This window comes from Gadus macrocephalus, chromosome 15 (assembly GCF_031168955.1).
Source record: "Gadus macrocephalus chromosome 15, ASM3116895v1".
NCBI classification, from domain to species: Eukaryota; Metazoa; Chordata; class Actinopteri; order Gadiformes; family Gadidae; genus Gadus; species Gadus macrocephalus.
In genome coordinates, this window is record NC_082396.1 from 1,556,807 (window position 1) to 1,584,091 (window position 27,285).

A 27,285-nucleotide genomic window follows, 5' to 3' on the forward strand; every position below is an offset into this window, starting at 1 on the left:
TTGAAAGGGCTGCATTCACACACACACACACACACACACACACACACACACACACACACACACACACACACACACACACACTCTCACGCGCACACACACACACACACACACACACACACACACACACACACACACACACACACACACACACACACACACACACACACACACACACACACACACACACACACACACACACACACACACACACACACACAGACTTGCATTTAAGATAAAGGAGATAGTGTTATAGGAGATCTTCTTTTGCCTGCGTGTGTGTGTGTGTGTGTGTGTGTGTGTGTGTGTGTGTGCATGTAATCTACAGAGTTGGCTGTGGACATGTGCTTGATGAATGAACATGTCAGATTAGCTCCAGTCTATCATGAAACTATCTGCTGAATGTGCTGTATTTCTGTATGTTCTCAGCCCACACTAAAAGATAGTACATGTTTGGTAAAGTAAATATAAATTAATTAATTAATACTAAATAAATCATTTTCTTGTATAAACAAAATATATATTTACGTCCATGTATATACATACATATACCAGGTTGGGTTATGCATTCTATAAATACTAGTCTTCAGAGCATGTTCAGATAAACAACTGACCCCCCATGCATACATTAATAATACAGTTAATTTAATCACAAAGTATAAAGAATGACAATATACCTGTACGGATACTTCTGATGTATCTCTTGTTCTGTAAACTGCTATTTGCTTTTGATGTCTTCTGGAAATGGCTTCTAGTGCGCTCTCTGCACAATCTGTTGAATTATTCTAGTTTCTTCTGTGCCGTTCCCACCTGTGCAGATGAAACTCTTTGTCTGACTGTCTTGTCTGTTGGGATTTCAACTTATAAAACCATGGGGCCGTGAGTGGGAGGGGCTTAGGACAACTGCTTATGTTTGAGTGATTCGGAGCAGCCACATCAAATAAGGCCTCAACACAACTTTACAAGGGGAAGACGTCATGTCATCTGATTCAGAGCACTTCCGCTGTTGTCTGCCAATTGAATCATGCATTTCCAAAGAAGCCACCATATATGGCCACTTGTTTACGATGACAACATATGCATGGCAAAATATAATTGCATAATAACCATTACACTGTATCAACACAATTATTGTTTAACTGCTTGTACTGTATCTAATAACAAAGTCCTGCAAAAAGGGATTATTCCATTCACAGTGCAGTTCTCTAACTGCATAGTATATGCAGCTGCAGAAACACTCACAAAAGTTCCTGCCAAGTTGATCAGGGTTACTTTTGTTAAATTTTCAGTTTAAAAATTACCTTTTAGATGCTAACGCAACACTTGACTATCATCTGAAAACCAAGAAAACGGTGGTCAGCCAAGAATCCGCAAAAGCAGCAATGAAATAATTATAATTCAGACACTGGGCCAGACTGTTTATTCAAAAATATCCACAAATGATGGGAACAGAAACCGCGAAACACACTCACAAGAAGGGGAACTTTTGCATTGAAGTCATCAGTCGCTAATCGGCCCAATACAGGAGGTTGTAACATTTCCTCTGGGCTGGACAGGGGATGCCCCGAGAGACTGTCACTACCTGCCCTCGGGGCTGGTAAAATGTAGGCTGACATATGCAGTGTCGAAAGGGCCGGCCTGTCACAATCATCAAATTAGGAAACATAAAATCCCACGGTGCATGAACACACACAGGTGGTCTATGACTAAGTATTGCTTGGAATGAGCGTTTGAGTGTGTGTTTTTTTGTTTATGAGTGTGTTTGTGTGCACTCGGATGTGAGAGTGTGGGTGTGTGTGTGTGTGTGTGTGTGTGTGTGTGTGTGTGTGTGTGTGTGTGTGTGTGTGTGTGTGTGTGTGTGTGTGTGTGTGTGTGTGTCTGTGTCTGTGTGTGTTTGTGAGGGTTTGTGTTTGTGTGTGTGTGTTTGTGTGTATATGCAAGAGTGTATGTGAGTTCAGTGTGTGTGGTGTGTGTATCCCTACAACAACACCTACAACACGAGAGTTAGACGATAATTGGGTCTGTGCTCTTACAGGACCTCAGTCAGATAGGTAAGCATGACCAAGATTACAGGGAGATGAAATGATTAAAAAAATACACATGACAGATACAACTTGAACGCACAACTCAAGGAGCAACTCAAAAAAAAAAGCTTTTTTATTTGATGTGAGAACTTTTAGAATACAACTTGAGAACATATGAACATAAGTCTGAACTTGAATGTTTACATTTTCCCACAGAAATCACAGAAAAAATACACATGAATGCCTGTAGATTCTTACTTGTATGTTGACAGTGGAAGAACATATTATATACACAACCGTGTCCTGGATGTACACAGAAAAGTATTCACAAATGTATTGACGGATTAACATATATTCAATAACAGCTGCAAACTTGTGATCCATCATTTACTCCCATGACTCGTTTATACTTGAACCATTTTCCAGGAGGCCTCCAGCTCACCTTGGTAATGACGATCTCTCTGTTCGGTAACCGCAACCTTGCAAGCACGCTCCTTCGCGTAAAAATGTGATGATCAATTTTAGCGACAAATGTGTTGCAATACTTGGGGTCGGAAATCGGGTCCAGTTGCACCTCTCTGGTTCAAGTCCAGCTGATTGGGTTTCATGCTGGTCAATCAACCCGGGTATGGTTAGGGTTCTGGCAACTCAGTCACCCGAGGGAAAGAGGTAGCTATTTTCAGGCCTATGTTTCTGCAAACCACCGATACGTTGAATCTCAACGTTTCTGAACCAAAAATATGTTTCATTTCAACGTTTATCGATACCTTTATATCAACGTAGTGAATTGTAACTTCTCGTGGTGCTTTTACGTTCCCTTTTTCTGTATTTTAAGGTTATGGAATTGGTGTCGTCTATTTTCTGGTTAACCCTAAGTATACGTTTTATTACAGATTCAAGCATCTGGAAGGATATATATATGTATATATTTTCTTTACTACTCTATTTCTATTTACCACCGTAAAAGTGCTCTTTACTAATTATCTTTCATCGATTTACTCACTAAATATACATTATTTTAGACGCGGGCAGCTGAGCTTCAGTAAATTGTTTTGTTTTGTTTCTAAATACATTCATTTCGAAAATGCTGACGTCTGTTGAAAATGAGGAAGGAAGAGCATAAAGAGTAAATATACCAGAGACATCACGAGTCTTACTTATGTCATAAGTCATCTCGTTCAAGGTGACATGTATGGGTCTGGGTACATTGGGGCGGAACCAGTAGCCTTTGACTGTGAGTGGTTGTCCAGTCCCGAGCCACCATATCCGGACCTGACATCGTTAGTTACGAGACGCATGTGTTAGCCTGCGTTGTTGACTCATGTATAGCTATAGCTTTAGGCAAATGTGCTACAGGCCCCAATGGGTCCAGGATTTGCTCAAGAATAATTACATTTCTTTTTCAAGAAACTGTTGAAACATTCAGTGTACTGGTCCATTTTAGTGGTATAGTTATAACCTACTAGTGAGGTCCCCCCTTCACTTTAGGCGTCTTTGAGTGTTATTAATTATTATTATTCTTCATGTTTAACCTCTGTTTTCCTTTTATTCCTAGTCTGTTTTACATAGTTTTGAATGATGACTATATGCTCTGTAAGGTGACCTTGGGTGTCTTGAAAGGCGCCTCTAAATTAAATGTATTAATATTATTATTATTATTACTAATAGTCAAGTAAAGTCCATTTTATATAACAGCTACAGTCTCAAAGGGCTTAACAGGCTAAATATGTTGGACATCCCCACTAGCTAGGGGATGTCCTTCCTTCTCTAAAAACATAGAGAAGGAACGCAAATTGGGGATTTCATGTCTTCTACGATTGGTTAGGAGTGCATTTGGTGCCATAATTGGCGTACCACTTTTAGTATAAGTGAATGGTTAGAAATATAGACGAAGTATTGGCCATGGTCATGAGGTGCTACCCAGTGAGCTAGCTTAAAGCCGTCAGGTTGGGTGGCCAGGCGCCGGTCACGAGCTCAGCAACGCACTAATACAGGGACAGCATTACGGTGGGATGGGACAGGGTTGACCAGGAACACGTAGGACACCTCTGACCTATGATCTCTCGGCAGTGCTGCAAATGAGGGCTGAGGGATGAAGGCAGGAACTAAGGCCCAGGGATTTATTCACTTTCTTCTTATAATTGTTTTTTTGTATTATAATAATAATAAATAATCACACCAATTTGAGTAGACAAGGACTACTACTGCTCTTTAATAACGTCTGTTGAGTTTGTAATGCTGGAAAAGAAAAAAATGGAGGAGAGATAAAAAAGGGATGAGGGTCAGAAGTTACTGTCACAAATGGAAAAATGAACAGGTATCTTTAAACCGTTGCCATCTGGGCCAGATGTACGCTAAACATAGAGACAGCATCATTACACAGATTCATACAATCTGAGGTGAGTATTTTTGCGTTGGGCAAAATGGCTCATGGTCAAGCGATGCTGAGTTGTTAACCTGTGGTTACAGTAATATCCTCAGTGGTATTTATGAAACGTTCTGTTATGTTTGAGTTGCCATAGTTGTTAGCTCTGCACTGTTTGCCCAGTTGTTAGGAATCAGTCATTTGGGTTTTGGGCATTTGCTTTGGCAGTGTTTTGCCAACTTATTTCGGCAGGGGACACACCTTCTGAAAATTACAAACCATGACCCGATTCACAATAGGCATCGCGAGAAGCGCATAATTGCACGTAAATTAACGATCTTGATCCTTATCACTGCCATTCATATATACTAGGACTTTTTTTAGCATCAAGTATTGGCAAAAGCACTTTTCAATGAGGTTACATTAACTTACTATTGATTAATAATAGTTCATGCAGTAATAAGAATGAACAGATATAGTTAACAGTTGACAGTTAACTCATTTATCATTTGCTCATTGTGTTGGTGTTTAAAGGATTTCATGTTGACTAAAGTAATGGTAAATATAAAAGCAGCACATTAATAAAAAAACGCTAATTTAATTTGGATTTTTATTCGGTTAGGAGTCTAGAAGCAGAGTTCTGCATTCGTTTGAGGCTTTTCGTAGTGGAGCTCGGTAAACAAGAGTACTGTGCATTACCGTACATGAATATAGTCTACACTCTAGACTACAAAAGCGTGGATTAGTAGCCTTTTATAAAGTAAATTACTCATGCGTGTTTTAAAAACTGCACGCAGTGCGCCATCTAGTGAACAACATTGCCCCTCGTTGCCGGACAAGCATTAAACTACGTTTTTTTATGCAGACATCAGAATCATTTTAATAGGCTAATAACAAAGTAGTAATTATGTTTTGTGTAAACCGATGTGGCGTTTGGTGTGTACGTAGTTTGGGCGTGATCGGCAGGGATGAAGAGAAAACCCCAATCTCGTACTGCCCGCTTGTCGTAGTCATGTGACCGCTGATCTCCAAACAATAACGCAGCCAAGACTGCAGGCATGCTGCTTATCCTGGTTACATATGCATCTGCCACGCATTCACGCATGCGTAGTGCGTCTGTTCGAAGTAAATAGTACTTTCACTTTGTGGACGATGTTGATGCAATTTGGCCAGGGGATTTCCATGTATAATAACAGTATTGAAAGTTGAATGGGACTAGTTTGACTGATTGGTAAGTTTGAAAGGCTCAAGCCTTCACAGTTTGTTTCCCTGTTTAACATCTAAAAGTATCGAAGAACTCAAAGGGAAAAGAAAACCAGGCATAGAGCCCAATGCACAACACCCATGGATATCTTATTTCACACATGGATTCAAGTAGGCGAACTAGCAACTACATAATAACATGCATATTACGTTCCAATAACGTATACACAACTTTTTAAACACTTTATTTACGTCTTTATTAGTCTGTTCGATTTGTGTGTGCCCGCCCCATGCACGGATTGTGGTTGATCGCTATCATCCTAAACGTTGACCCAATGCTCACAGAATGGTTGTTATCTTTTTCCAGGTCTACCAGGTAGAGAACATGGAGAGAGCTGCCCTCAGACAGACCCAGCAGTGCGGTCCCTGGGAGATGAAGGAGCGGCTAGGAACAGGAGGATTCGGCCATGTGAACCTCTACCAACATCTAGTAAGTAGGCCTACATTCCACATGTGGAATTTAGGGGTTGCGTTGTTGAAAAAAACATTGTTATTCAGCACTTTTATGAATTGTTATAGTTACACTTTTAGTTTCAGGCTATGATTACCTCGCTTGTAAGTGGCTATTGATAAAAGCGTCAGCTGAATTACGTAATGTTAAAGTTGTGTGTCCTTTATTTATTGTTTATCTATTCCTTATTTGTACATGTTTTATGTGTTTCTTGGAATAGGAGACGGGAGACAAGATTGCTTTGAAACTTTGCCGCCTAGAATTGAACCAAAAGAACAAAGATCGCTGGAGCAGAGAGATACAAATAATGAAAAAGTAATTATGGCTTGTGTCCCTCCCATTTTTGATAGGCCAGCATGCGGACAATATGTATACAAATAGTGGACTACGGAACAAACTAAACTAAACTGTTTCCTGTGTATCAACAAATCTCCAACCGCAGGCTGAGTCATGTGAATGTAGTGGAAGCAAGAGAAGTTCCATTAGAACTGAGTTCCATCGGACTTAATGACCTACCACTACTGGCCATGGAGTACTGCTCCAAAGGAGATCTACGCAAGGTAGGCTACAACTGCATACACCACTCATTAGAATTGTAGGGATGGGGTTTCTGTTATCTATGTGTTACACATATTTTAAAGGTTTCCAGATGGAAGTCTAAAAATTAATTCTTCTTTCAGATGCTCAACAAGCCAGAAAATTGTTGTGGGCTTAAGGAAAGTGAGGTTCTCTCACTGCTCAGTGACATAGGTGTGTTTTTAAATTCTTCAACACGCGTCAAATGGAAATAGCAAGGCTGGTTGCCGTGTGTAGCTGACAGTTGCGCGAGGATGATATCTAACGGCATACGCAGCAATGGTAATGATGTTGCCTTCTGCGTAACTCACACAGGTTCTGGTATCCGGTACCTCCACGCCAACAAGATCATCCACCGGGACCTCAAGCCAGAGAACATAGTCCTTCAGGATGTCAGGGGGAAGGTGCGCTCTCCTTATCCTACATAAGCATATGGTCCATGGTCCTGCTCTGTGCGTGTTCTCTTTTACATTTACATTTACATTTAGGGCATTTAGCAGACGCTTTTATCCAAAGCGACTTACAATAAGTACATTTGTCATAAGAAGTGCAACACTATATCGCTGTCGGTACAGAAAGGATGTTCATAGAACCAAGTGCAAGTACAACAATCGCTAGGCTAACTAATTCCCTGTGTTACAGCAATGATAGCAGCTACTGCAGTTGCTACACAGTTAAGTACTATAATACAATACAACACAATACATTGCAATACAGTGTACAATGGTGGCCAGAAGGGGGGGGGGAGGGTGGCTATGCAGAGTCGAGGTGGACTCTGAACAGGTGAGTCTTGAGTCTTTTTCAGAAGATAGTGAGCGACTCTGCAGTCCTGCGGTCCTCATTGCGGTTCTTGTGTGTGCTTGATGTTTTTGACCACAGCTCGTCCACAAAATCATTGATCTGGGCTATGCAAAGGACCTGGACCAGGGTAGCCTCTGCACATCCTTTGTGGGTACTCTGCAGTATCTGGTAAGCATCTTGGCAAATATGTCTGGTTTAATGCGAACTGAGGCTCTAAGCCAATGGTCACCATCCTTTGGGTTTCGGTGGACCACTTAATTGTCATCGAGCCCTGAAGTGGACCATCTCCTATGCAAAAGGTCAAAAGTAGATAAATACTGAGACGAGCAAAGAGTGCCAGCAGCCCCATGATATACAATCATTAAAGCAGAAAAGGCCAAGGCCAGTTGGAAACTGTGGAAAGATAAGTCAGCAATGCTGCTAATGCGTGTTTAACTGTTTATTTAGCAAACAACGCCCTCAGGTCCCCGAATCCTCCAATTCACTCTCTCTTTTTATTTTCTCCTTCTTACAGAACAATACAGAACAATTATCGCTTTTTTCTATTGTACATTTCCAGAAATAAAACCTGTTTGTGCCACAGGTTGTAAAACACTGGCCTAAGCAAACCAGCCCTTAAAATTGTCTTTTATGTCTTTCAGGCTCCAGAGCTCTTTGAGAACAAGCCCTACACGGTGACTGTGGATTACTGGAGTTTCGGGACGATGATATTTGAGTGCGTGTGTGGCTTTCGGCCCTTTCTACACCACATGCAGCCTGTTCAGTGGTGAGGACGCTACACGCCACCACTTCCTCTCATGGTTATGTTGGGAGTTTATTAACTTTTGGTGTCTTTTAGGACGAGCAAAGTGAAGAATAAAGGTCCTAAAGATATCATGGCTGTCGAGGACATGAATGGGGAAGTCAGGTTCTCGACACACCTGCCCTATCCGAACAACCTCAGCAGGTGCCAAATCCGTCCTTATATTTCGTGAGACATTGGGTACAAATGTTTCCAAAACGCCTCACTCATGATCGTGTGTGTGTGTGTGTGTGTGTGTGTGTGTGTGTGTGTGTGTGTGTGTGTGTGTGTGTAGACCCTTACTGGAGCCTGTCGAGTCTCTTCTGCAGATGATGCTCCTGTGGGACCCTGCTACCCGAGGGGGGGGCACAGACCCGGAGAGCAACCATCCCTGCTTTTACACTACATTGCACAATATCCTCAGCATGAAGGTGAACACTCTGGCGCTTCTCAAGAGACCCAAAGCACACATTATGCATGTATGCGTCATTACATTACGATCGATACGCCATGAAGAAAGTCCTAGCAACGGGAGGGTCGCTGGATCAATCCTCGGTTCGTCCAACCTCGAGCGAGATGCTTAGATACTTCTCTCTCTCTCCTTCCGCCATGCCGGTTCTCTCCTTGCATGTTTGACACCGTCGCCGCTGTCCAAACGCGTCCATGCATGGCTGGATGTGGGATTTGATTCAGCGGTGCGGCGCTTTGAGTGGACGCTGATGTTCAACACTTTGTGAACACAGTAGCTGTGTTCGAAATCGCTCCCTATCACGGATATAGTGCACTATATAGGGTGCTCGCCATTTTGTAGTGGTGTTCGAATTCTCAGTGGTTAATTTCATGCACTTAAAATACCCAAAATTTGAGTGTACATACGATGTACCCTACATGTTACTCCCGTATACCACAATGCAATGCGGTCGTGTTTTTCTGGAGGAGAAGAAGAAGCTGAATAACCGCGAAAACGAATACATTTAATGACGGAGTCTCCGGCTTTCGTTTAGAAATGTCAACAATTTATTTGGGATTTAACATAGAAATTTGACATTCAAAATTAATAAAAAAAACCTTAATCAAGGAAACGTAACATTCAACATCAATACAACCTCCAGCGTTCCTCGTGAGTGCCCGGTTTGTTTACATGATGTGGGCGCATCTGTCTGCGTCACAAAAAAATACCCGGCACGTTTACCGACGCAAATGACATTTAGAAACGTTCAGCGTAGTGTCCGAATTCTCGTTTGTTCGTTCCCTACGTAGCGCACTATATCATGAACACTATATAGGGAATAGTGAGTGAGTGAATAGGGAACGATTTCGGACACAGCTCGTTTCTTCTCCCCCCCCCCCCCCCCCCACCAACCAAGGTGATCCACGTGCTGGACATGACGTCGGCCCAGCTACACTCCATAGTGCTGGGCCCCGAGGAGAGTCTGCACTCCCTGCAGCAGCGGCTGGAGACCCACACCCACTCACACGTCCCCCCGCGCTGCCAGGAGCTGCTCCTGGAGACGGGCGTGTCGCTGGACCCCCGCTGGCCCCCCGCCCACTGCCTCCCAGAGGGGCTGGTACGTTTGGACCTGAGGTCATTGAGCGATTAAAGGGTAATTCCGGTGTAAAATGGATTTAGGATATGTTTTGTATGATAACGAGTTGAAACGTTCGTTTTGGAGCACAAAAAACGCATATAGTCGCTTTCTTCAGTTGGCTGTTTTTAGCCGATTCTATCAAAACGCTATAAACTTGGAACGAAGGGGGCAGTGGGAAAGGGTCTTAACATATAAAACGAGGCATTGAGAACTTTGTAAGTGTACAGATTGTTTATATGTTTATATCGTTTTATATGTTAAGACCCTTATTATACTACCAAAGAAGTGTCGGGCTACTTTTAGCCTTTTAAATGGTTTAAAATAGTGATTTAGTTTTTACCATAACCACTGCCCCCATTGTTCCAAGTTTATAGCATTTTGATAGAATCGGCTATAAACAGCCAACTGAAGAAAGCATCTATATGCGTTTTTTGTGCTCCAAAACGAACGTTTCAACTCGTTATCATACATGATTCTCATATTAATTGCCATAATATGAGAATCCACATAAATTACAGATGTGCGTGAGCTGTTCACGGCTACTGTGTAACAAACACGATCTTAAAGTTACGGTGAATACACCATTATCTGGCGATACTGAAAACGATGGTTGGGACGTGACCTACTTTTTAGAGCAGTTGCACCAACGCTGAGGCCACACAACTTGACAAGCAGCTGGCCGCGGGCGTGATCCTCCCGCAGCGCCTCACAGCTGGTTGTTTGAATAAAAGATGCAAAATATATTTTGCATCTATGATCATATATTTAGCTCCCAAATGATCGGATGAATTGGACAGCAGGGCTTAACATGTGCACAGAGCTGGTAGTTGGCAACTATTCGTGGCACGATCGTGGCACTCTACACTGTCTATTCTCAATGGCACTCTACACTGTCTATTCTCAATGGCCCCTGGTGTGTGCTCCACATATTCAGCCAAGCGGCGTATCTTCTTATCAGAACATCTTCTTATGGTCATGTGGTGTGGACCCCAGGTCATCTCTAGACAATACACAGAGGCCACCTCATGCCCACTGGCTCACTGTGGGTGCTGTTCTCCACAGTCCGGCTGGGACCGGTCCATAGTGTACCTCTTCGACAAGAGCCTGACCAAGTACTCCGGCCCGCTGACCGCCCGACCTCTGCCGGACAGCGTCAACTTCATAGGTGAGCGGTGTGCTCTGACCTCGTGCTTCTCCTACTGCTGATGGTGTCGCCGTCGCGGTCATTGGCGTGATGCTCTGTGGTCCGTTACAGTGCGAGAGACCAAGACCCAGCTGCCGCTCGCCGCGCTGAGGAAGGTGTGGGGAGAGGCGGTCAGCTACATCTGTGGGCTGAAGCAGGACTACGTCCGGCTGTACGGGGGACGGGAGGCCGCCATGTAGGTGAACCCGCGCCGCACACGCGTGGTCGAGCCATGTCGCAGATCGGATTCAATCTTTCAAATGATCAAGTACATGCTGTGTGATCTTAACTCCATTCAGGGTTCATTAGAAAAAGCGAAGCCATCTGTGTGTAACCATTTTTGACGAAATCACTACTTTCTTGTGTAGGGCGGTAGTTTATTATATTATAGCACACAAAGAATCAGAACTCAATTTTTTTTTAAATATGGTTTGGAAAGTGTGTCTAAAAGTGTTAAACCCTATCATGGGGAGACACACAGACACACTGACTGCACACAAACACAAATGTTGACTTGAAATCCGAAATAAGATCATGCATCTCTCTATGTTCGTTGTGTGGGTTTAGGCGGAGTCTGCTACATTACAACACAAACCTAACGCGCTACAAGAACATGCTGTTCTCACAGTCCCAGCAGCTCAGAGCCAAACTGGCCTTCTTCAAGATCAGCATCCAGAACGACCTGGAGCTCTACTCTGAGCAAAGACACACAGGCATTTGTGAGTGCACTTTAGGCTGTTGTTGTTGCCCCAGTAATGGGTCTACTATTTACTATGTAACTATTTAGTCACTAAGCCGATACTTTTATCCAAAGCCACTGCTTGTAAAGATTATGCATTAGATCTCAGGATGCCTACAGGTAGGCTGTGGAACTTTGGATCCGAACCCAGAACCTCTCATCTGGAAGTCTAACCATGTGGCTCTCCTGTATCCGTCTCTTTCTGGTGGAACTGTCTCACCAGCTTCAGAGAAGATGCTGAAGACCTGGAATGAAAACGAAGAGAAGGCTGCTGCGTTTACACAGGTGGGATGTTATCCATGGCGACCACAATATATACACTGAACGTTCCTGCCGTGAATCCAACGGAGAGGATGGTCAGTGATACCGTGGGTCTGTATCTCTACTGTTTCCTTCTGTAGGTGGCTGAGGTCGGTTATCTGGATGAAGAGATTGTCTCTCTGCACTGTGAGATTGTGGAGTTGAGGAGAAGTCCATTCGCTCGCAGTCAAGGAGACGTTATGGGACAGCTGTCAGTATTTCAGTATTCTGTAGAAACTGTAATATTCTCCAATGGATGAATATGCGCGTTCATGTTTCACTGTTTGTTTTCTCTTCCAGGGAGGAGAAAGCGATTGAACTCTACAAGCAACTGAAAGCCAAATGCAAAAGTTAGTGTGAAATATGTACGGTATAACCTTTTAAAGGTGTTTTGTGCACATCTGTGGACTGTGTACCTGTGTACCTGTGTATACCTGTGTGTGTATGTAACTGATTGTCTTGCCATGGCTCTGGTGGATTTAATTAACGACGGGTTTTGTATATTCTGTGCAGGTCCTGACCCGCCACACGGTTACAGCGATAGCTCCGAGATGGTGAAGGCTATTCTTCAGACAGTTCAGAACCAGGACCGGGTCTTGAAGGACTTATACACTCACCTGAGGTACTCCTTAAGCAGAGTGAAGGACAGCAACATTTTTTATCATATGTCGTATCTTAAAATTCTAATACGAAAGTTCAGAGAAGAAAAAAAATGTTTTATATATATATTTGATATAATATTTGTTTTATTAAGTCATGTAATAGAGGGATAAACTTAATGATCACATAAGTAGACATCTGGTATGTACGTTTTCTGTTTGTTGTTATCTGAGTAGTAACTTCAGCGAACTGTAAATGGGCTCTGAATTGACTTGAAGGAAACTATTACTAATAGCTTGCAAGGCATCCGAATTGAGAAATGTAATGATATTTAACCAATGTGTCGTCTTTTTGTTAGCATGAAGGCCCAACAACAGAAAACATATGCAATGCTCCTTTACACAATTTCCAGAAAACATGTCTGATTTTGTTTTTGGCTCTCTTGTCGTCGACAGCACCATACTGGTGTGTAAACAACGCATCGTCGATCTGTTCCCTAAGCTGGAGGGGGCGGTAGAGAGCATCAAGGCAGCGGAGACGACAGTGATGCAGATGCAAATGAAGCGACAGAAAGAGTTCTGGTATCTGTTGAAAATTGCCAGGGTGAGTCCACTGACCCCCAATAAAATTCACTTAACATAAAACTCCCTCACTTTGGCATATATGAAGTACAAAGGCCATTGCTATGGAAGCTGTAAAACCATAATGTTGTTTCTTGTTAATAGTATTACTGCTCCATATGTGTTCAGATTTTTGCTTGTGAAGTACCATTTCCTTTGCTCTTATATCTAACATATACTTTGATTGTTGACTTTAGCAAAAACGTTCTGCTATATTACTAGATATTAACTATTTTATAATGTTGTTAGGCCCAGACAGAACCTCCGTCACTACCAACTGTTCCCAAGACAACTGCAAGGTAAGCCCACCAACATTACTGGAAAACCTTTCTCTTGGTGTCTGTGAATACCTATCGCTCTAGAATGTTCTTTGAGCGGAGCCTTGAGATGTGTTTATCTTATGGCTGCTGGTCTTGCAGTGAGACGGTTCATCAATTATTGGAAGAGAATCAGCATTACCTCAGTCAACTGACTTCTCTGCTTCAGGACACGACTCAAGAGACTGGAAACAGTGTCATGGTACAGTACTAAATGTTATCAGTATTTATGTAATGAAACATATACAGTATCCATTTAATGTGACATATACAGTACTCATGTAAAGAAAAGTGTCATACCTCTGTGGCTTTTATTCGAAACCTTACTTAATATGGGCAAGAGCGCTCTTCGGTTGATCAATACGAACCCTAAAGCCCCTTTTCCCCTTTCATTTCCTAGGATGAGGACTGGAGTTGGATACAGCATGATTCAGGAAAAGCTCAATCTCTGATCTCATAAAGTTGTATATAATGAATGAAGCCTGCCTGGTGGTGCTCATCTTAATATATGAAGAACCATACACTGGCTAAATCCTTTCTGATGCACACTCAAAATATCATGCATTTATTTAGCAGCATAAGCTAAGACACTACTGTTTAAACTACATGTATGGATTTATATTTTAAATTCCATGTTTGAATGTAATGCCAGTCTGCTGTATTTATTTGTTGGAGTGAAGAACAAGAATTTGACTGACAAAACGTATTACCTGTGTGTGCAAAATGTATTTTTAGATACCGATTTGTTTGTCAAAATGTTACATAAATAAAGAATGCCTGTTGGTTTGTTATCGTCCGTCAGTTTGTATATTGAGGATTGTTTTTAGTTACAAGGAAACTAATTTGAATGGAACCTTGATTACAGCCATATAGGCTCGATCAAAATGATAGTAAATAGTCGGCAGCATATAGGAACTTTCAGATTTATTACTTTCAGAATTTAAAGGCACCCAGTGCAACTTTCGAGGCTTAAAAATAAACATTCAATTTCTAGTCTTTTTTACACGTAAGTTTCAATAACTCCATACCATTACATACCGACATTTAAGCAGCAAAGATGAGACGTCGTTGTGTGGTGAGAACTGATACAAAATCGATAACAACAACAATGCCGCCATTTTCTTTATTTTTTGTAACCTACAATAAATAAAGCAGGCTTCCAGTCAATGGAAAAATGGCTTCTCCCCACCGGCGATTGTTGTTGTTTACGATTTTCTATCAGTTCTCACCACACAACGACGTCTCATCTTTGCTCCTTGAATGTCGATATGTAATGGTATGGAGTTATTGAAACTTACTACGTGTAAAAAAGACTAGAAATGGAATGTTTATTTTTCATTGAATGTTTACATAAAGTTGCACTGGGTGCCTTTAAATTACTATTTCCCTTTCAAATGACTACCCAAATCAGCAAAGAAGGACCACACTGGAACAGAGTGGGGAGAAGCAGGAGCCAGTAGGCGGCGGTAGAGAGATGGGTTCAGGCTGTCGTGAACTGAATGATACAGAGAGAAGAGGTGACTGTGTCCAGTGGAGTGGTAATTAACGCCTTTTTACATGCAACCTTTTCATAAATAGAGAAACGTTTGTACAACGCTTATTTAACATCGGGTTTAGTGTCATCGACCAATAAGAGGACAGAAATCGATAAGAAGCGTTCACTTCCGAACCTGCTCCTTGGAGCTAGTTGCCCCTAGCTCGCAATGCTATCGTAACATTACTACTGCATTTCTAATAATAGCAGCATGGGGCTTGAACGCCACTGTCAGTGAGTTGATACTTTTGTAGTAGCGTTTTGTGTTTAGCTCGTCCATTAAATTTGTATTTCAAGTATATAGGGAAGTGTGTAACTGCTCGGCTATGCTAGCGACAGTGAATGACCACTGTGTAGCACCCATTGAGCTAACGTCACAGGCTAACCTACATAGTGAACGCTAGCAGGCTGTGCAGGGCTCTCTTTAAAGTATATAGTGATCACATTCTCGTTGTAAGACTTTAGCATGCTTTAAAGATGGCCTGGACGGCATATCGTTGCACAATTAGTCCGTCACAGGTTCGAGTACTGATGTAGTTAATAGTAGTAAACCCTTACCAGTTGATAACAAAACTGCACCTAATCCTATCACCATACACTCTACCCTATTGGTTGGGTGTTACATGTGAGGCTAGTACCATATGACTAGCCACATTGAACAACGCGACTCTTCACTCTTTTCATGCTTGTTTATTTGAACTCGTAATGTTGTCGTCTCTGCAGGTAAGTGCAGCAGAGGATGACTATGGCACACGTAGGGGCAGTAGTGGCTACAGTAGCGGGACTCATGGCCATCCTTCTCCACTCATCCATTCATAAGATTGAAGAAGGACATCTTGCGGTTTATTACAGGTATTAAAGCATTGTGTTTTATCACAGCAGTTATCTTGTTAATTTATATTTAACTGTTCTTGTCCAGGGTCTAGGTCCATTAATATACTTGTGTGTTTCTCATGTATTTTTACTTTGTTGCATAATGTCGGCAGTTTGGTTAAAAACAGGATAGCTCACTTTAGTGGCATGTGAACAAACAACCAGTCAGCTCAGATTCCACTGTTCATGACAGAGTTGACTTCAATTCGACCTAAATTGCATGCAGACAGGTGAACAAACAATGCTCAAGATAATCATCTAACTTTTTATTATGAGTACTACTAACTGTGTGTGTGTGTGTGTGTGTGTGTGTGTGTGTGTGTGTGTGTGTGTGTGTGTGTGAAAGGGGAGGAGCATTGCTGACTGCACCCAATGGCCCTGGGTATCACATTATGCTCCCCTTCATCACCACCTTCAGATCAGTGCAGGTGCCCTCACATTCTCACTATGCAAAACATACTCTTGGCTCGAGCCACCAAGCATGGCCGTTTATGTTCTGAAAGCAACATGATGACATTGTTGCACCCTTTGGTTTCAGACTACGCTTCAGACTGATGAAATCAAGAATGTGCCATGTGGAACTAGGTAAGGTTTTGGCCAGTCGTGGTCGGGCTTCTAATGAAGTCTGAACTTGGAGCAGAGTCTACAATGTTTTTGGTGTCTTCCTTTTTCCACAGTGGTGGTGTGATGATCTACTTTGACAGGATAGAGGTAGTCAACATGCTGGTCCCCTCGGCAGGTATAGAGCATGTTTACACAAAAAGCAACTTTAATGACTTCTTAACCTTTACCCTTAAAGATCCCCTATTTTACCACCAGGGGAGATGTGGATTAGCCATGATCACATGATCACGCAGTGTCCCTCCAGATATTTGATGGATATTTCTGCCTATCCAGGCGACTGACCCAACTGGTATACTGATCTATTTGTCATAGATCTTGGTGGTAACTTGAGGCTAGATTGTGAAATGGATTATAATGTCTGATCCACATCCCAGCTGGTGGTAATAACATGTCCTTTCAAGTCACTTAGGTTTACATGCACATTCCAAATGCTCCTTTGTGACCGTATTATATTCTGGCTTCGGTATTGAAAAGCAACCAAAGACTAAAGTCAAACCACTGGGACAGAGATTGTGTAATCACTCTTTGTGCATGGCTCACTTCCCATCTTGTATGTGCTCTTGTTCTTGTATACTTTAAACAAAACAACCAATGTTTCAGCAAAAGCGTAATTAATTCCTGTGTGTTCTCTTCTTCCCCTTTCTGTAGTTGTGGAAGTAGTGAAGAACTACACCGCTGATTACGACAAAACCCTCATCTTTAACAAAATCCACCATGAACTCAACCAGTTCTGCAGCGTTCACACTCTACAGGAGGTTTACATTGAGTTGTTCGGTGAGTGGACATTGGCACAACGAAACGTACACATGCCCAAATGAAGCATGCTGCTCTATGTTGTACTGTCACTCAATAATGGGTTTATCTGTGTTTCTTTGTTTTTATGCTTGCAGATATCATTGATGAAAATATGAAGATTGCCTTGCAGAAGGATCTTAATGAAATGGCGCCTGGACTCACAATTCAGGTAACTGGTGATAAATTGACATTTAAGTGACTCATTTAAAAAAAAAAAAAATAGACCATAACTTATCTGTAAACCAAACCAACAAACTGTAACTGCTGTCAATACAATCTTTGAACTCTAACCAATGATTCCCGTCGCACCGACCCCGTTCTCTAACCGTTAGGCAGTTCGAGTTACCAAACCCAAGATCCCAGAGTCAATCAGGAGGAACTTTGAACTCATGTAAGTGGGTCCGCTTCCTCGCGTGTCCTTAGTGACGAGTCTTGTGTCGAAGCAGGCCGAAGCTAAAGCTTGGACTCTGTGCCCTCGTGTCCACAGGGAGGCAGAGAAGACCCGCCTGCTCATCACGGCTCAGACTCAGAAGGTGGTGGAGAAGGAGGCCGAGACTGAGAGGAAGAAAGCCATCATCGGTAGCTATAACCTTTTGTACTACATTCCACCTGACGTACACGGTATACTTTTCCCCCTCGACAACATTGTCGGAACGGCCATTCTTGTGTTATTGCGATGTCCCTCTGCCGCCATCTCTAGTGCTACAAACCACCCTGAATGATACTTCTCTGTTCCTGTGACTGTCCCCACACAGAGGCTCAGAAGCAGGCCCAGGTCGCGGAGATCCATTTCCAGCAGAAGGTGATGGAGAAGGAAACCGAGAAGCGGATCTCTCAGATAGAGGGTAAAGCCCAACCGGCCCTCATTTAACTATTTACGATTCAGTCGTCTATCAGACGCTCTGATCCAAATCCACTCAGAGTGAACTCGGATACAGATCATTACTGATCAGGTAGGGGATAGGCCTCTCGCGCACGGAGGAGGTCAGGCTGCGCACTTTGTGGGCGCTTCTCGGTACCTTTTCTGACCGTGAGCCACACGCCCTTAACCAGTGGTTCCCGGAGTGGGAGTGAGAGTGGCAGGGCGCTGAGATGGATGATAAAAGGGTCGGCTTAGCTCAGGAGGTAGAGCAGTTGTCTTGTAACCGAAAGGTTGCTAGTTCGATCCCCAGCTCCTCCTAGCTGAGTGTTGATGGGTCCCTGAGCACTCCTAGCTGAGTGTTGATGGGTCCCTGAGCAAGACACTTAACCCTAACTGCTCCCGACGAGCTGGCTGTCGCCTTGCATGGTTGACTCTGTCGTCGGTGTGTCAATGTGTGTATTAACTGATGTAAGTCGCTTTGGATAAAAGCGTCTGCTAAATGCCCTAATAATAAACGCTTTAACTGCTGATCCAATTTAAATGACTGGATGAGGCATTAGCAATGAAATAATAATCCTGGTACATTACCCAATACCTTATTATTAGTCGGTAGAGCTGCTGATATATTTTGCCCTCGATATATTTATTTATTTATATATGGGATAATGCAAAGCGAGCCTGTCAATATCGCATTATAAACCCAGACAGGTTATAATTCACTACATTATTCTGCTTTTTACACGGCTATACTAAAGAAATCGAGTAGGTGGGAGGGCCTGGGCCCCCGTGCAAACATCCTGGGAAGAACCCTGAATACGTAACTTTTACCAGCAACTGGGGATGGATGTGTGTTTAGGGGTGGGCGGCACTTCCTCTGCTCACAAAGTGGGGGTTGGTGGGGTGCTGACCAAACCAGTGGGAACACCGGCCCCCGCCACCAGGCTGTCCTCTGCCTCCGCGTCGTCATGTGCGGCGTCTCCCAACACTGCTCCTTTGTTCCAGACGCTGGCTTCCTGGCCAGGGAGAAGGCCAGGGCTGATGCGGAATACTACACGGCCGCCAAGTTCGCCGAAGCCAACACGGTAAACTATGGCGTCAATTTGAACTCCGCGCATAAGCAACCTTTCAACGTTGTGTTTATAATCCATCACATGCTAACATCCCTCCCCCCCCCCCCCCCCCCCCGCTCTTTTTCTGTACTTCATCCTATCTCTATTGCTCTCTCTCTCTGTCTCTGTGTCTCTACTTCATTCTATCTATTGCTCCCTCTCTCTCTCTGTCTGTGCTTCATTCTATTTATTGCTCTCTCTCTGTCACCGTGTCTCTCTCTCTCTCTGTCTCTGTCTCTTCTTCATTCTATCTATTGCTCTCTCTGTCTCTGTGTGTGTCTCTCTCTCTGTCTCTGTGTGTCTCTCTCTCTCTCTCTGTCTCTCTCTGTCTCTGCGTCTTTACTTCATTCTATCTATTGCTCTCTCTCTGTCTCTGTGTGTCTGTCTCTGTGTGTCTCTCTCTCTGTCTCTGTCTCTCTCTCTCTCTGTCTCTGCGTCTCTACTTCATTCTATCTATTGCTCTCTCTCTGTCTCTGCTTTCTCTCCCCTCCACAGTTGAAGTTGACTCCCGAGTACATCGAGCTGATGAAGTATCAGTCCATAGCGACCAACAGTAAGATCTACTTCGGGCAGGACATCCCCAACATGTTTGTGGAGGGGGCCAAGCTGGGGCCCTCCTCCACGCCGCCGACCGACACGGACTCTGACTCCCAGGGTCAGTGATGGCTCGGGCCGTCCCATAGGGCCAGCCGATGTGGCCTCATCGGTGAGGGGAAGGCTTCTGCAGCTAAAGGGACGAATGACAACACGCTATTGGTCTTGATTTTCAAAATGACTGAGAAAGAGGAGGAGTGAAAGCGGAGAGACGCATATGATTTCCTTTTGGTTAATTCCTGCATTCTCTTTGGAGAAATGTTTAGCGTGTGGTTTCAGTGGGATGATGGATGCCATATTCAAAATAGATTGAAGGTTGATTCTACCAGGGAAAGGTTCTCAGAGGCATGAATTTACTGAAATGGACTTCTGCTAACGAGCACTTCCTGCTTCGCTATGCTTGCGTTAATGGCAGACATTTTTTTATTATATTCGTTGGAACAGCTTTCATTTTGTTAGGAGAGAAAAATTGGGGCGAGGGTAATTTGTCGTTGGTTATGTGGCCGTAACTGGACTTCATGTGGTAACACTAATTCTAATGAGCTATGTGCTGTATGACTGTTATGAGGTGGCTGCGTCATTCATTCTCCATCCCCTCGTAACCATTGATTTACTAGTTGGCTTTCTTCAACAAGAGAAGGAGCCTTAACACTTAATTTTGCTTTTGCTCTGAGTGCAAATGCTTGATGGCACGTTTGTGTATTGGTTTGAACTTGTATATTTTTGAATGCAGATGTAAGTGATGCAATGGGTGAATTGGTGTATGGGTCAAACAAGGGGGATCAGTGAGATTTATATCCAGCAGGCCTAGGTTTCAAGAACTCGATGGTGGTAAGGGAATCCTGTGATATGCAAAACTGTTGTGCATGCGTGCATATCAGTTGTATTATGTTTTTGCTTATGCAAGAGTTGGTCCTTTCCGTTCTCTGAAATTAATCCAAAACCAAATCAGACATGAACCCTTGGCCCATTTCCCCACGTCCTGTGGTCACAGTGAAATTATCAGACGAGTCAATTGACGTCAGAACCTGCATGAACGACACAACCGACACGTAATTCTGTTTTTAATATAAAAGGGCTTCCAGCAAGCGGTGTTGAATGAAAACCGAGGCTGCAGTTGAAGCCAGTGTTGTTGATGATTGATTTTTCTGTGTTAGACTGGTCATGTTTAGTGTTATTGATTTAAATGGGTGTCCTTCAAACTGAGTCTTAAACACTGCACTAAACTGTGAAATCAACAAAGAAGGAAGAATCCAGGGCTGCTTCAGAATAAATTCAATGTCCTGACCCTGGTATTTATATAATGCCCTTTTCATTACCAGTCAGTTGGTTATTAGCGCCCTTTTTATTGTCGAAACTCCCAGTTAATTTGCATAGACGCCTATTGCGATGCTTACTTGATCATATTCTCATTAGTGCTTCAATATTTATAGCTTGATGTGCTTATTTATCTCAGGAAACTGGCAGAATTAACCGTTTGCGTCCACCAATGACCTGGAATGCCCCTACATAAGCTGTAAAGCTATGGAACTGTCTTCCTACAACCAGAATGTCTCTTACTTATGGGGATTAATACGCCTGATGAGATAATTATGTTAAAAAAAAACGTTTTGGGAATTTCATAGCAGAAGTGCAGTCAGGATTTCCACTGCAATTTACTTTACATGGCTACTAATTATCCAAAAGCTTGCACTTTTAATTTATGCAAGATGTTCAAATTCTCGAAAGTAGGATATTAATATTAGCGGCAGAACGCTTAGCAATTTGGAATATAGGCGGTTTACATTCTGAGTACTTGTGTCATTATTCTCCAAAATGCAGCGCTTTGCCTTTCATGTTGGACATAAATAGCCTCAATACATTTAGATTTCAAGCCTTAACATATCCAGTCCACCTGGAGAGAGCGACAATAATGGGGCACCACTGCACAAGGAGTCGCCTGGTTTGCACAAACTAGTGGAATATTGACTCAAGTGGTGGCCTAGTAAGACTACTGACGAGCCTAAACATTGGACACATTGCCATACAATAAAATTAATAAGAAAAAAAATAACAGACTAGTGTGTGTGTGTGAAAGATTTAGGGATTTGCTGACATTTGTCGTTAAGACTGCCCTTGTGCTTTGGTGATTTGGTTAATATTACGATGCAAATGAGTTCATGATTTACTTAATACGTTTTTTTTGTGAATGATTCTTTTGTACAATTTGCTAAATGGAAACATTGTCTCCTTGTTTTTAAAGGTTTATATGCAAAATGTTTTCATGCAGTTGGACAATGTTGTCAAATGTAAAATAAAAACTATTTTGATACCACTTTTGACACGGTTTTTCGCTTCCTTCTGAACACTGACCATACCTATAGCTGCCAGAAGGGGGCGCGCTTGCACTTGGCCTCCCCATGTTTGTCGGTGTAGGGGTGAGAAAACAACGTTTTAATTAATCGGATAACAAATAATACGCTTGTAGAAAGCAAGGCTTGACCAACCGTTTGGAATAATACAAATAGCCACTATAATGGTCCCAATTTGCCTATTTTTAAAACAAGGCTGGCTTTTTCGGGGGTGGGGGGGGGGGGGGGGGGGGGCAATGTGTGTGCCTGAATATCGTTGATGTGATTTTAGGCTGACCTGCTGGAGTTCCTACATTTATTCTGATGGGGGGTAAATCTACCTATTTATCTATCCATCCAACACATTGTATATTTTTCAACAGTCTGCTGGTTTATTATCAGAAAAGCACAGACCTTTTTTAACAGTTTAACCTCAGTTAAACTCGTCTCTAGCTCAAGTAATCAGCACACCGGTTGATATGGTCATATCAGTCAGTGCCTGAATTTATGCTCTAACCAATACGCAGGCCTTTGCCGTCTCTCGTCTTGAGCTTCTCGCTCACAACCAATCACGTTCTTCTGGAGGTCACTAGTTCTTAATTGATTTCAGCTGCGTCTCCCCCGTCTCCTCATAAAGCGCCCCCACCGTGACGGATGTTAATCGTTTTTTTTTGCGTTGGATTGCGTGGGCTGAACAATCCGGACATCGTGGCCACCGACGTGGACCCCCGCCACCGAGACCCACGCAGTGAGTAACGCGGGGTACTTCCTTCATGAGCACTGCACATGTTACACTCTGCCCATCTCCTCCTGTCGTCTGTTCTCGCCCCTCTATTGTACATGTTTTACCGCTGGAGGTTAATGTGGATTTGCTGATGGAAGTGGTAGTTTGTGTTGAGTGGTTTATCTATGGGATCGACTGACTAACTAACGCTGCGGACCGCTACAGCACCGACCACCACACTGGGAAGTGTCATCTGCTCACTGTGGAAGCAGCATGGAAGAACTGCAGCAACTCTGATGGAAACGAGGACCTCCACGCTGTTGAACACAAACTGTTCTAGGCCTACTACAAACCGAGGCGGTCCCACTCGGTTAAAGATCTCGTGGTCAATGCGGCAGACCGCTGGACCTGGACGTCACCTTCTGCAGATACTTCACTGCCCTCAGGAATCCACGGATAACTTGAAACATGTCCGACTCCACATGTCCGGAAAATCCAGGATGGAAACTTGTGGAAGGAAGAAAGGGGTCTGGTTTTTGCTCAACCCATAACCCCACTGAGCCCTTCTGTGGAAACCTGTCTGACTGACCCTACTGACTGGGGGCCTGTTGATGTGTGTTTGGTTGGTCTGGTAGTGGTAGAAGGTTTGCTGCTTGTGATCTGCAAGGTGGTCCTGGGTTAGATGCGGTGTCTGACTTGCACACCACTCTCCCAATTCTATTCTGCTCTTTACTACTTTCAATACACTTGCTGCTGTTGACCGCTGGTGTGCAATGTGGTTTTTATTCGCGTATGTTCTGTGGACTTTGCATTTGTATTTTAATGAACATGTTTACTGCCTGTTAGACCTCGGATTTGCAAACCTAAACTCCTTCACTGGCAAAATGTAGATTCAAATTAAATGCCAAAATTAACATTTCAATATTCGTTTTGCGTATTTTTCACCAATAGCTTCGGAACTAGACGGACCTCGTATATAATTGGCTCTTCAAATATGCGGTCAGGCGCCCCTCCGTTATATAACGTTCTGCCCGGTACTAAATAGACCGACCAATAGCAACCCTTTAGGCTATCTAATGTGAGGTTGGATATACGCAACATGTAGAGGTGTTTCAACAACAAAGATGGAAGTTAGTGAACTAAAGACTGTACATGCTCACTAAAAGAACGAACGACTACAGCTCAAAGATTTTGAGGAATATGTATTTCTGCATCACCCGTTCCAATGCTATGATTAGTCGAGGCCTATCCAATAGCATAGCATCGACCCATTTTAGATCGCGCCCGTTAGGACACGCCCCTTGGAAATTGAAAAACGCACTTCAACGCAGAGGATCCAGAAGGATTTCACAACGAGTCCATTGGAAGATATCGAGGAACATGAACATCACCAATGAAGGAGAGTAACGTTTCCACTTGCTATAGGAATTTAGTGAAGCACTAAATAGTTAATAATAATAATGATAAAATGTGGTCACCATTTATTGACTTTTTGGGTAAGACTTGCTTTACTAATGTAACCGCGTTAAAACAGCATTCATTTACTTTTCTTGTGTAGTTTCCCACTATTCATTAAATGTTTTATAGAAGTAAAAAAAATAATCAATAGAACTATACACATTTGTACAACAATTAATCATTATACAGGATTTGAACATTTTATATTCGAGCTCATGCTTCATAATATTTCCAAGGATTGCAGAGTACCAAATGATTTATGAACAGTTGTTTTTGTTCAGGAGCGGATTGTACTCCCAGAGGCTTCAACAGAGCGGGTCTGGAGCTGGGAGCTGCAGGTGGATGTTGGCCAGGAGCCTTTCAGTCCTACAGGAACAGACGGGTGAGCCGTGGAACTAGACATCCTATAAACTCCACCTTGGCGTGGTCAAACGGTTCAGAATAAAACTGGAATTCAGTCATTGGTTGTGATTGGCTTATTAGCCAAGCGTTCTCAGCCTTAGGACTAGTGTCCTTATGAAGATTAGATGTGTGGCTGGGTTTGGGAGTTTATAGGAAATGATACTTCTCAAGAACGCACAGAATGGGAGAAGATAAGCTATTGACATCTGAGTGAGCGAGGAGAAAAAAAATCTCCAGTGTTTAAATAGATTTTGTCTTGTTTCAGTAGAGGTGATGGAGGCGGTCGTCTGGAGGTGCTCGTCTGGAGGTCCGTGGCGGTCGTCTGGAGGTGCTCGCCGTGAGGTCCATGGCGGTCGTCTGGAGGCGCTCGCTGCAGGTGGAGGGAAGGGCGGGAAAAAATCTCCAGTGTTTGAATAGATTTTGTCTTGTTTCAGTAGAGGTGATGGAGGCGGTCGTCTGGAGGTCCGTGGCGGTCGTTTGGAGGTGCTCGCCGTGAGGTCCATGGCGGTCGTCTGGAGGCACTCGCTGCAGGTGGAGGGAAGGCCGGGAGCCGTGCAGCCCAACGGATGCAGAACGGTGAGACACGGAACTGCACAGCTGCACATTTTTTCTAGGCTTGGTGAATTGTTTAGAATTAAAACTTTGACATGCAGCCACAGCAACTCTGAGGTGTTCTGAAAAATGTCAGATGCATTCTCAGCCACTAGGACCAGCTCCAGGATGTAGGCTAGGTGTGTGTGGCTGGCTGTTGGGTTAAATAATACCTCACTCAAGACTGCACAGTAGGGCATCAGTGAGATCTGTGGGAGCTAAAGCAGAGGAGGGGTTGATTATCTGCATCATGTACGGGGAGAAATGTGCAGTGTGCAAATGGAACGTGTCATTCGCCTTTCAGAAGGACTGAGGCGGAGGTCCTGGAGGCGGCGGTGGCCTGGAGGTCCTGGAGGCGTCCAACCTGGAAGGGGCGGCATGGAGGGCCCGGGCGGAAGCGGCGGCTCCTCATCCAGTAAAGCTAAACTCTTCTCCAGTGCATCATGAACGGGGAGGAATGTCCGGGGTGCAAATGGCACGTGTGTCTCATTTCAGAAGAAATGAGGCGACGTTGCGGAGGTCCAGGCGGTCGGCACGGTGGAGGTCCTGGAGGAGACGGTCCCGGCGGTGGAGGACGGCTGGGGGGTCCGGCGGTGGAGGTCCGAAGGCGGGTCGTGATTAGACCAACCAGCTCCTCACCCATGGAAGGTAAGCTCTTTCTCCAGGTCAATCTGATCAACGAGAAAATCAAAGAGCGCAGCCATGAACTGGTGGTATCGCCATGTGGGGACTAAACTCTAATGTTTAACTCGAGTAACTGCAGTGTTTCCCCCAGCACTGTGTGGTTAAGGCCGCCTTAACAGTAGGGCCCCGCCTTGACTACCAATGTAGAAAAATTATATATAAAAAATAATTATGCAATAACAAAGTGCAAAACTCGTAGGGAAAGAAAACATACTTTCCTCAAGTACAAAAAATATAGATAAATAATTTGTCGGTAATACTGTATACTAGGGCTGTCACTTTTTCCAAAAATGAAATTCGAACGAATTTCGAATGTCCATAATTAATTCGAATACATTCGAGACCCCCCCCCCCCCCCCCCCCCATAGAACACGACACGATTTCTTGTGGAAATCACGTATACCTACTGAATTCATAACAGCACAGGATAAAAACACATCTTTGATAACACATTTGTAAACACAACAAGAGGAAGCTCCGACACACAAGTGCGGCTGTCTTTTACACATTAACAATAACTGCTCGGAGCGCGATATGCGGAGCGCATGTCGTCCATGGCACGCAGCGTCGCAGCCTATATAAACGAACAATCTGTGAGGCCGACCTCCAACACGGCATGCTGCTCGTTTTATTCCTTACGGAAAGAAAATTACAAGTAGTCTCGCAGCTCTCCGTTACCGTTGCAGCTGCTTCTGTCAGCCGTGCTGTATAAGTCCCCAAACAGGCTGCCCATCGCGCCCAGCGCAGCAGCGGACTTTTCTCCCTGTCGTGTGCGACGATCAGTGTCGGTCTCCGTTTCAGTGAGCTCGTGTGAGAGGCTTTCAGTCACGAGATGTTTCTGTGCAGGGGAAAGGTGGACTAACCGGGAGAAGCGGGGATCCAGGAGGGCCGCTTTATTGAGGAGAAGCCACTCGCCGCTCTCTTCTTTATAGCGCATTTTTACAGTTCGAATGGAGAATTACACTTCGAATTCGAATTTTTCACCCCACCTTCGAACGAATATTCGAACTTCGAATAAAAAGTGACAGCCCTACTGTATACTGTTCAAAACAATAGTCGTGCCATAAAGCATTTTGAATGCAATTGAAAAGGCGGTTGT

General features: G+C 43.6%; 2 protein-coding genes and 1 long non-coding RNA gene across 4 annotated transcripts; 2 read left to right on the forward strand and 1 right to left on the reverse strand.

Annotated features, from left to right (window-relative positions):
- Window positions 1–5,469: 5,469 nt before the first annotated feature.
- On the forward strand, window positions 5,470–14,397 carry LOC132472785 (inhibitor of nuclear factor kappa-B kinase subunit alpha-like). Of its 2 annotated transcripts, none has more exons than XM_060072557.1 (22): window positions 5,470–5,617; window positions 5,957–6,079; window positions 6,321–6,415; window positions 6,543–6,660; window positions 6,781–6,850; window positions 6,992–7,080; window positions 7,556–7,645; window positions 8,119–8,243; window positions 8,316–8,423; window positions 8,554–8,689; window positions 9,626–9,826; window positions 10,910–11,012; window positions 11,103–11,226; window positions 11,598–11,749; window positions 11,993–12,054; window positions 12,171–12,280; window positions 12,370–12,419; window positions 12,583–12,691; window positions 13,125–13,272; window positions 13,539–13,588; window positions 13,709–13,808; window positions 14,007–14,397. In XM_060072557.1, exons 2-22 carry the CDS (start codon window positions 5,975–5,977, stop codon window positions 14,064–14,066), a joined length of 2,205 nt encoding a protein of 734 aa, XP_059928540.1. In that variant the 5' UTR covers window positions 5,470–5,617; window positions 5,957–5,974; the 3' UTR covers window positions 14,067–14,397. The 2 variants fall into 2 exon arrangements, with proteins under 2 accessions (XP_059928540.1, XP_059928541.1); XM_060072558.1 differs by having other exon boundaries at window positions 13,776–13,808.
- Window positions 14,398–15,012: 615 nt separating this feature from the next.
- On the forward strand, window positions 15,013–22,311 carry LOC132472786 (erlin-1). The gene is made up of 12 exons (XM_060072559.1): window positions 15,013–15,144; window positions 15,864–15,992; window positions 16,360–16,441; window positions 16,552–16,598; window positions 16,691–16,752; window positions 17,286–17,411; window positions 17,528–17,601; window positions 17,765–17,823; window positions 17,920–18,011; window positions 18,188–18,277; window positions 19,297–19,376; window positions 19,899–22,311. The coding sequence occupies exons 2-12, from the start codon at window positions 15,880–15,882 to the stop codon at window positions 20,064–20,066; spliced, it is 993 nt and encodes a 330-aa protein (XP_059928542.1). The 5' UTR covers window positions 15,013–15,144; window positions 15,864–15,879; the 3' UTR covers window positions 20,067–22,311.
- LOC132472787 (uncharacterized) lies at window positions 18,535–18,891 on the reverse strand. Its single transcript, XR_009529178.1, has 2 exons — window positions 18,676–18,891; window positions 18,535–18,642 (listed from the first exon to the last, which is right to left on the reverse strand). It is a non-coding gene; the product is annotated as an uncharacterized LOC132472787 (long non-coding RNA).
- Window positions 22,312–27,285: the final 4,974 nt, after the last annotated feature.

Coding starts and splice junctions, on each gene's coding strand:
- LOC132472785 (XM_060072557.1), top strand. CDS start 5,975: ATGGAGAGAGCTGCCCTCAGACAGACCCAGCAGTGCGGTCCCTGGGAG. Junction 6,661..6,780: donor CCAAAGGAGATCTACGCAAG/GTAGGCTACAAC, acceptor TTCTTCTTTCAG/ATGCTCAACAAGCCAGAAAA. Junction 11,227..11,597: donor GGGGGACGGGAGGCCGCCAT/GTAGGTGAACCC, acceptor GTGTGGGTTTAG/GCGGAGTCTGCTACATTACA.
- LOC132472786 (XM_060072559.1), top strand. CDS start 15,880: ATGACTATGGCACACGTAGGGGCAGTAGTGGCTACAGTAGCGGGACTC. Junction 15,993..16,359: donor CATCTTGCGGTTTATTACAG/GTATTAAAGCAT, acceptor TGTGTGTGAAAG/GGGAGGAGCATTGCTGACTG. Junction 17,412..17,527: donor GGTTTACATTGAGTTGTTCG/GTGAGTGGACAT, acceptor TTATGCTTGCAG/ATATCATTGATGAAAATATG.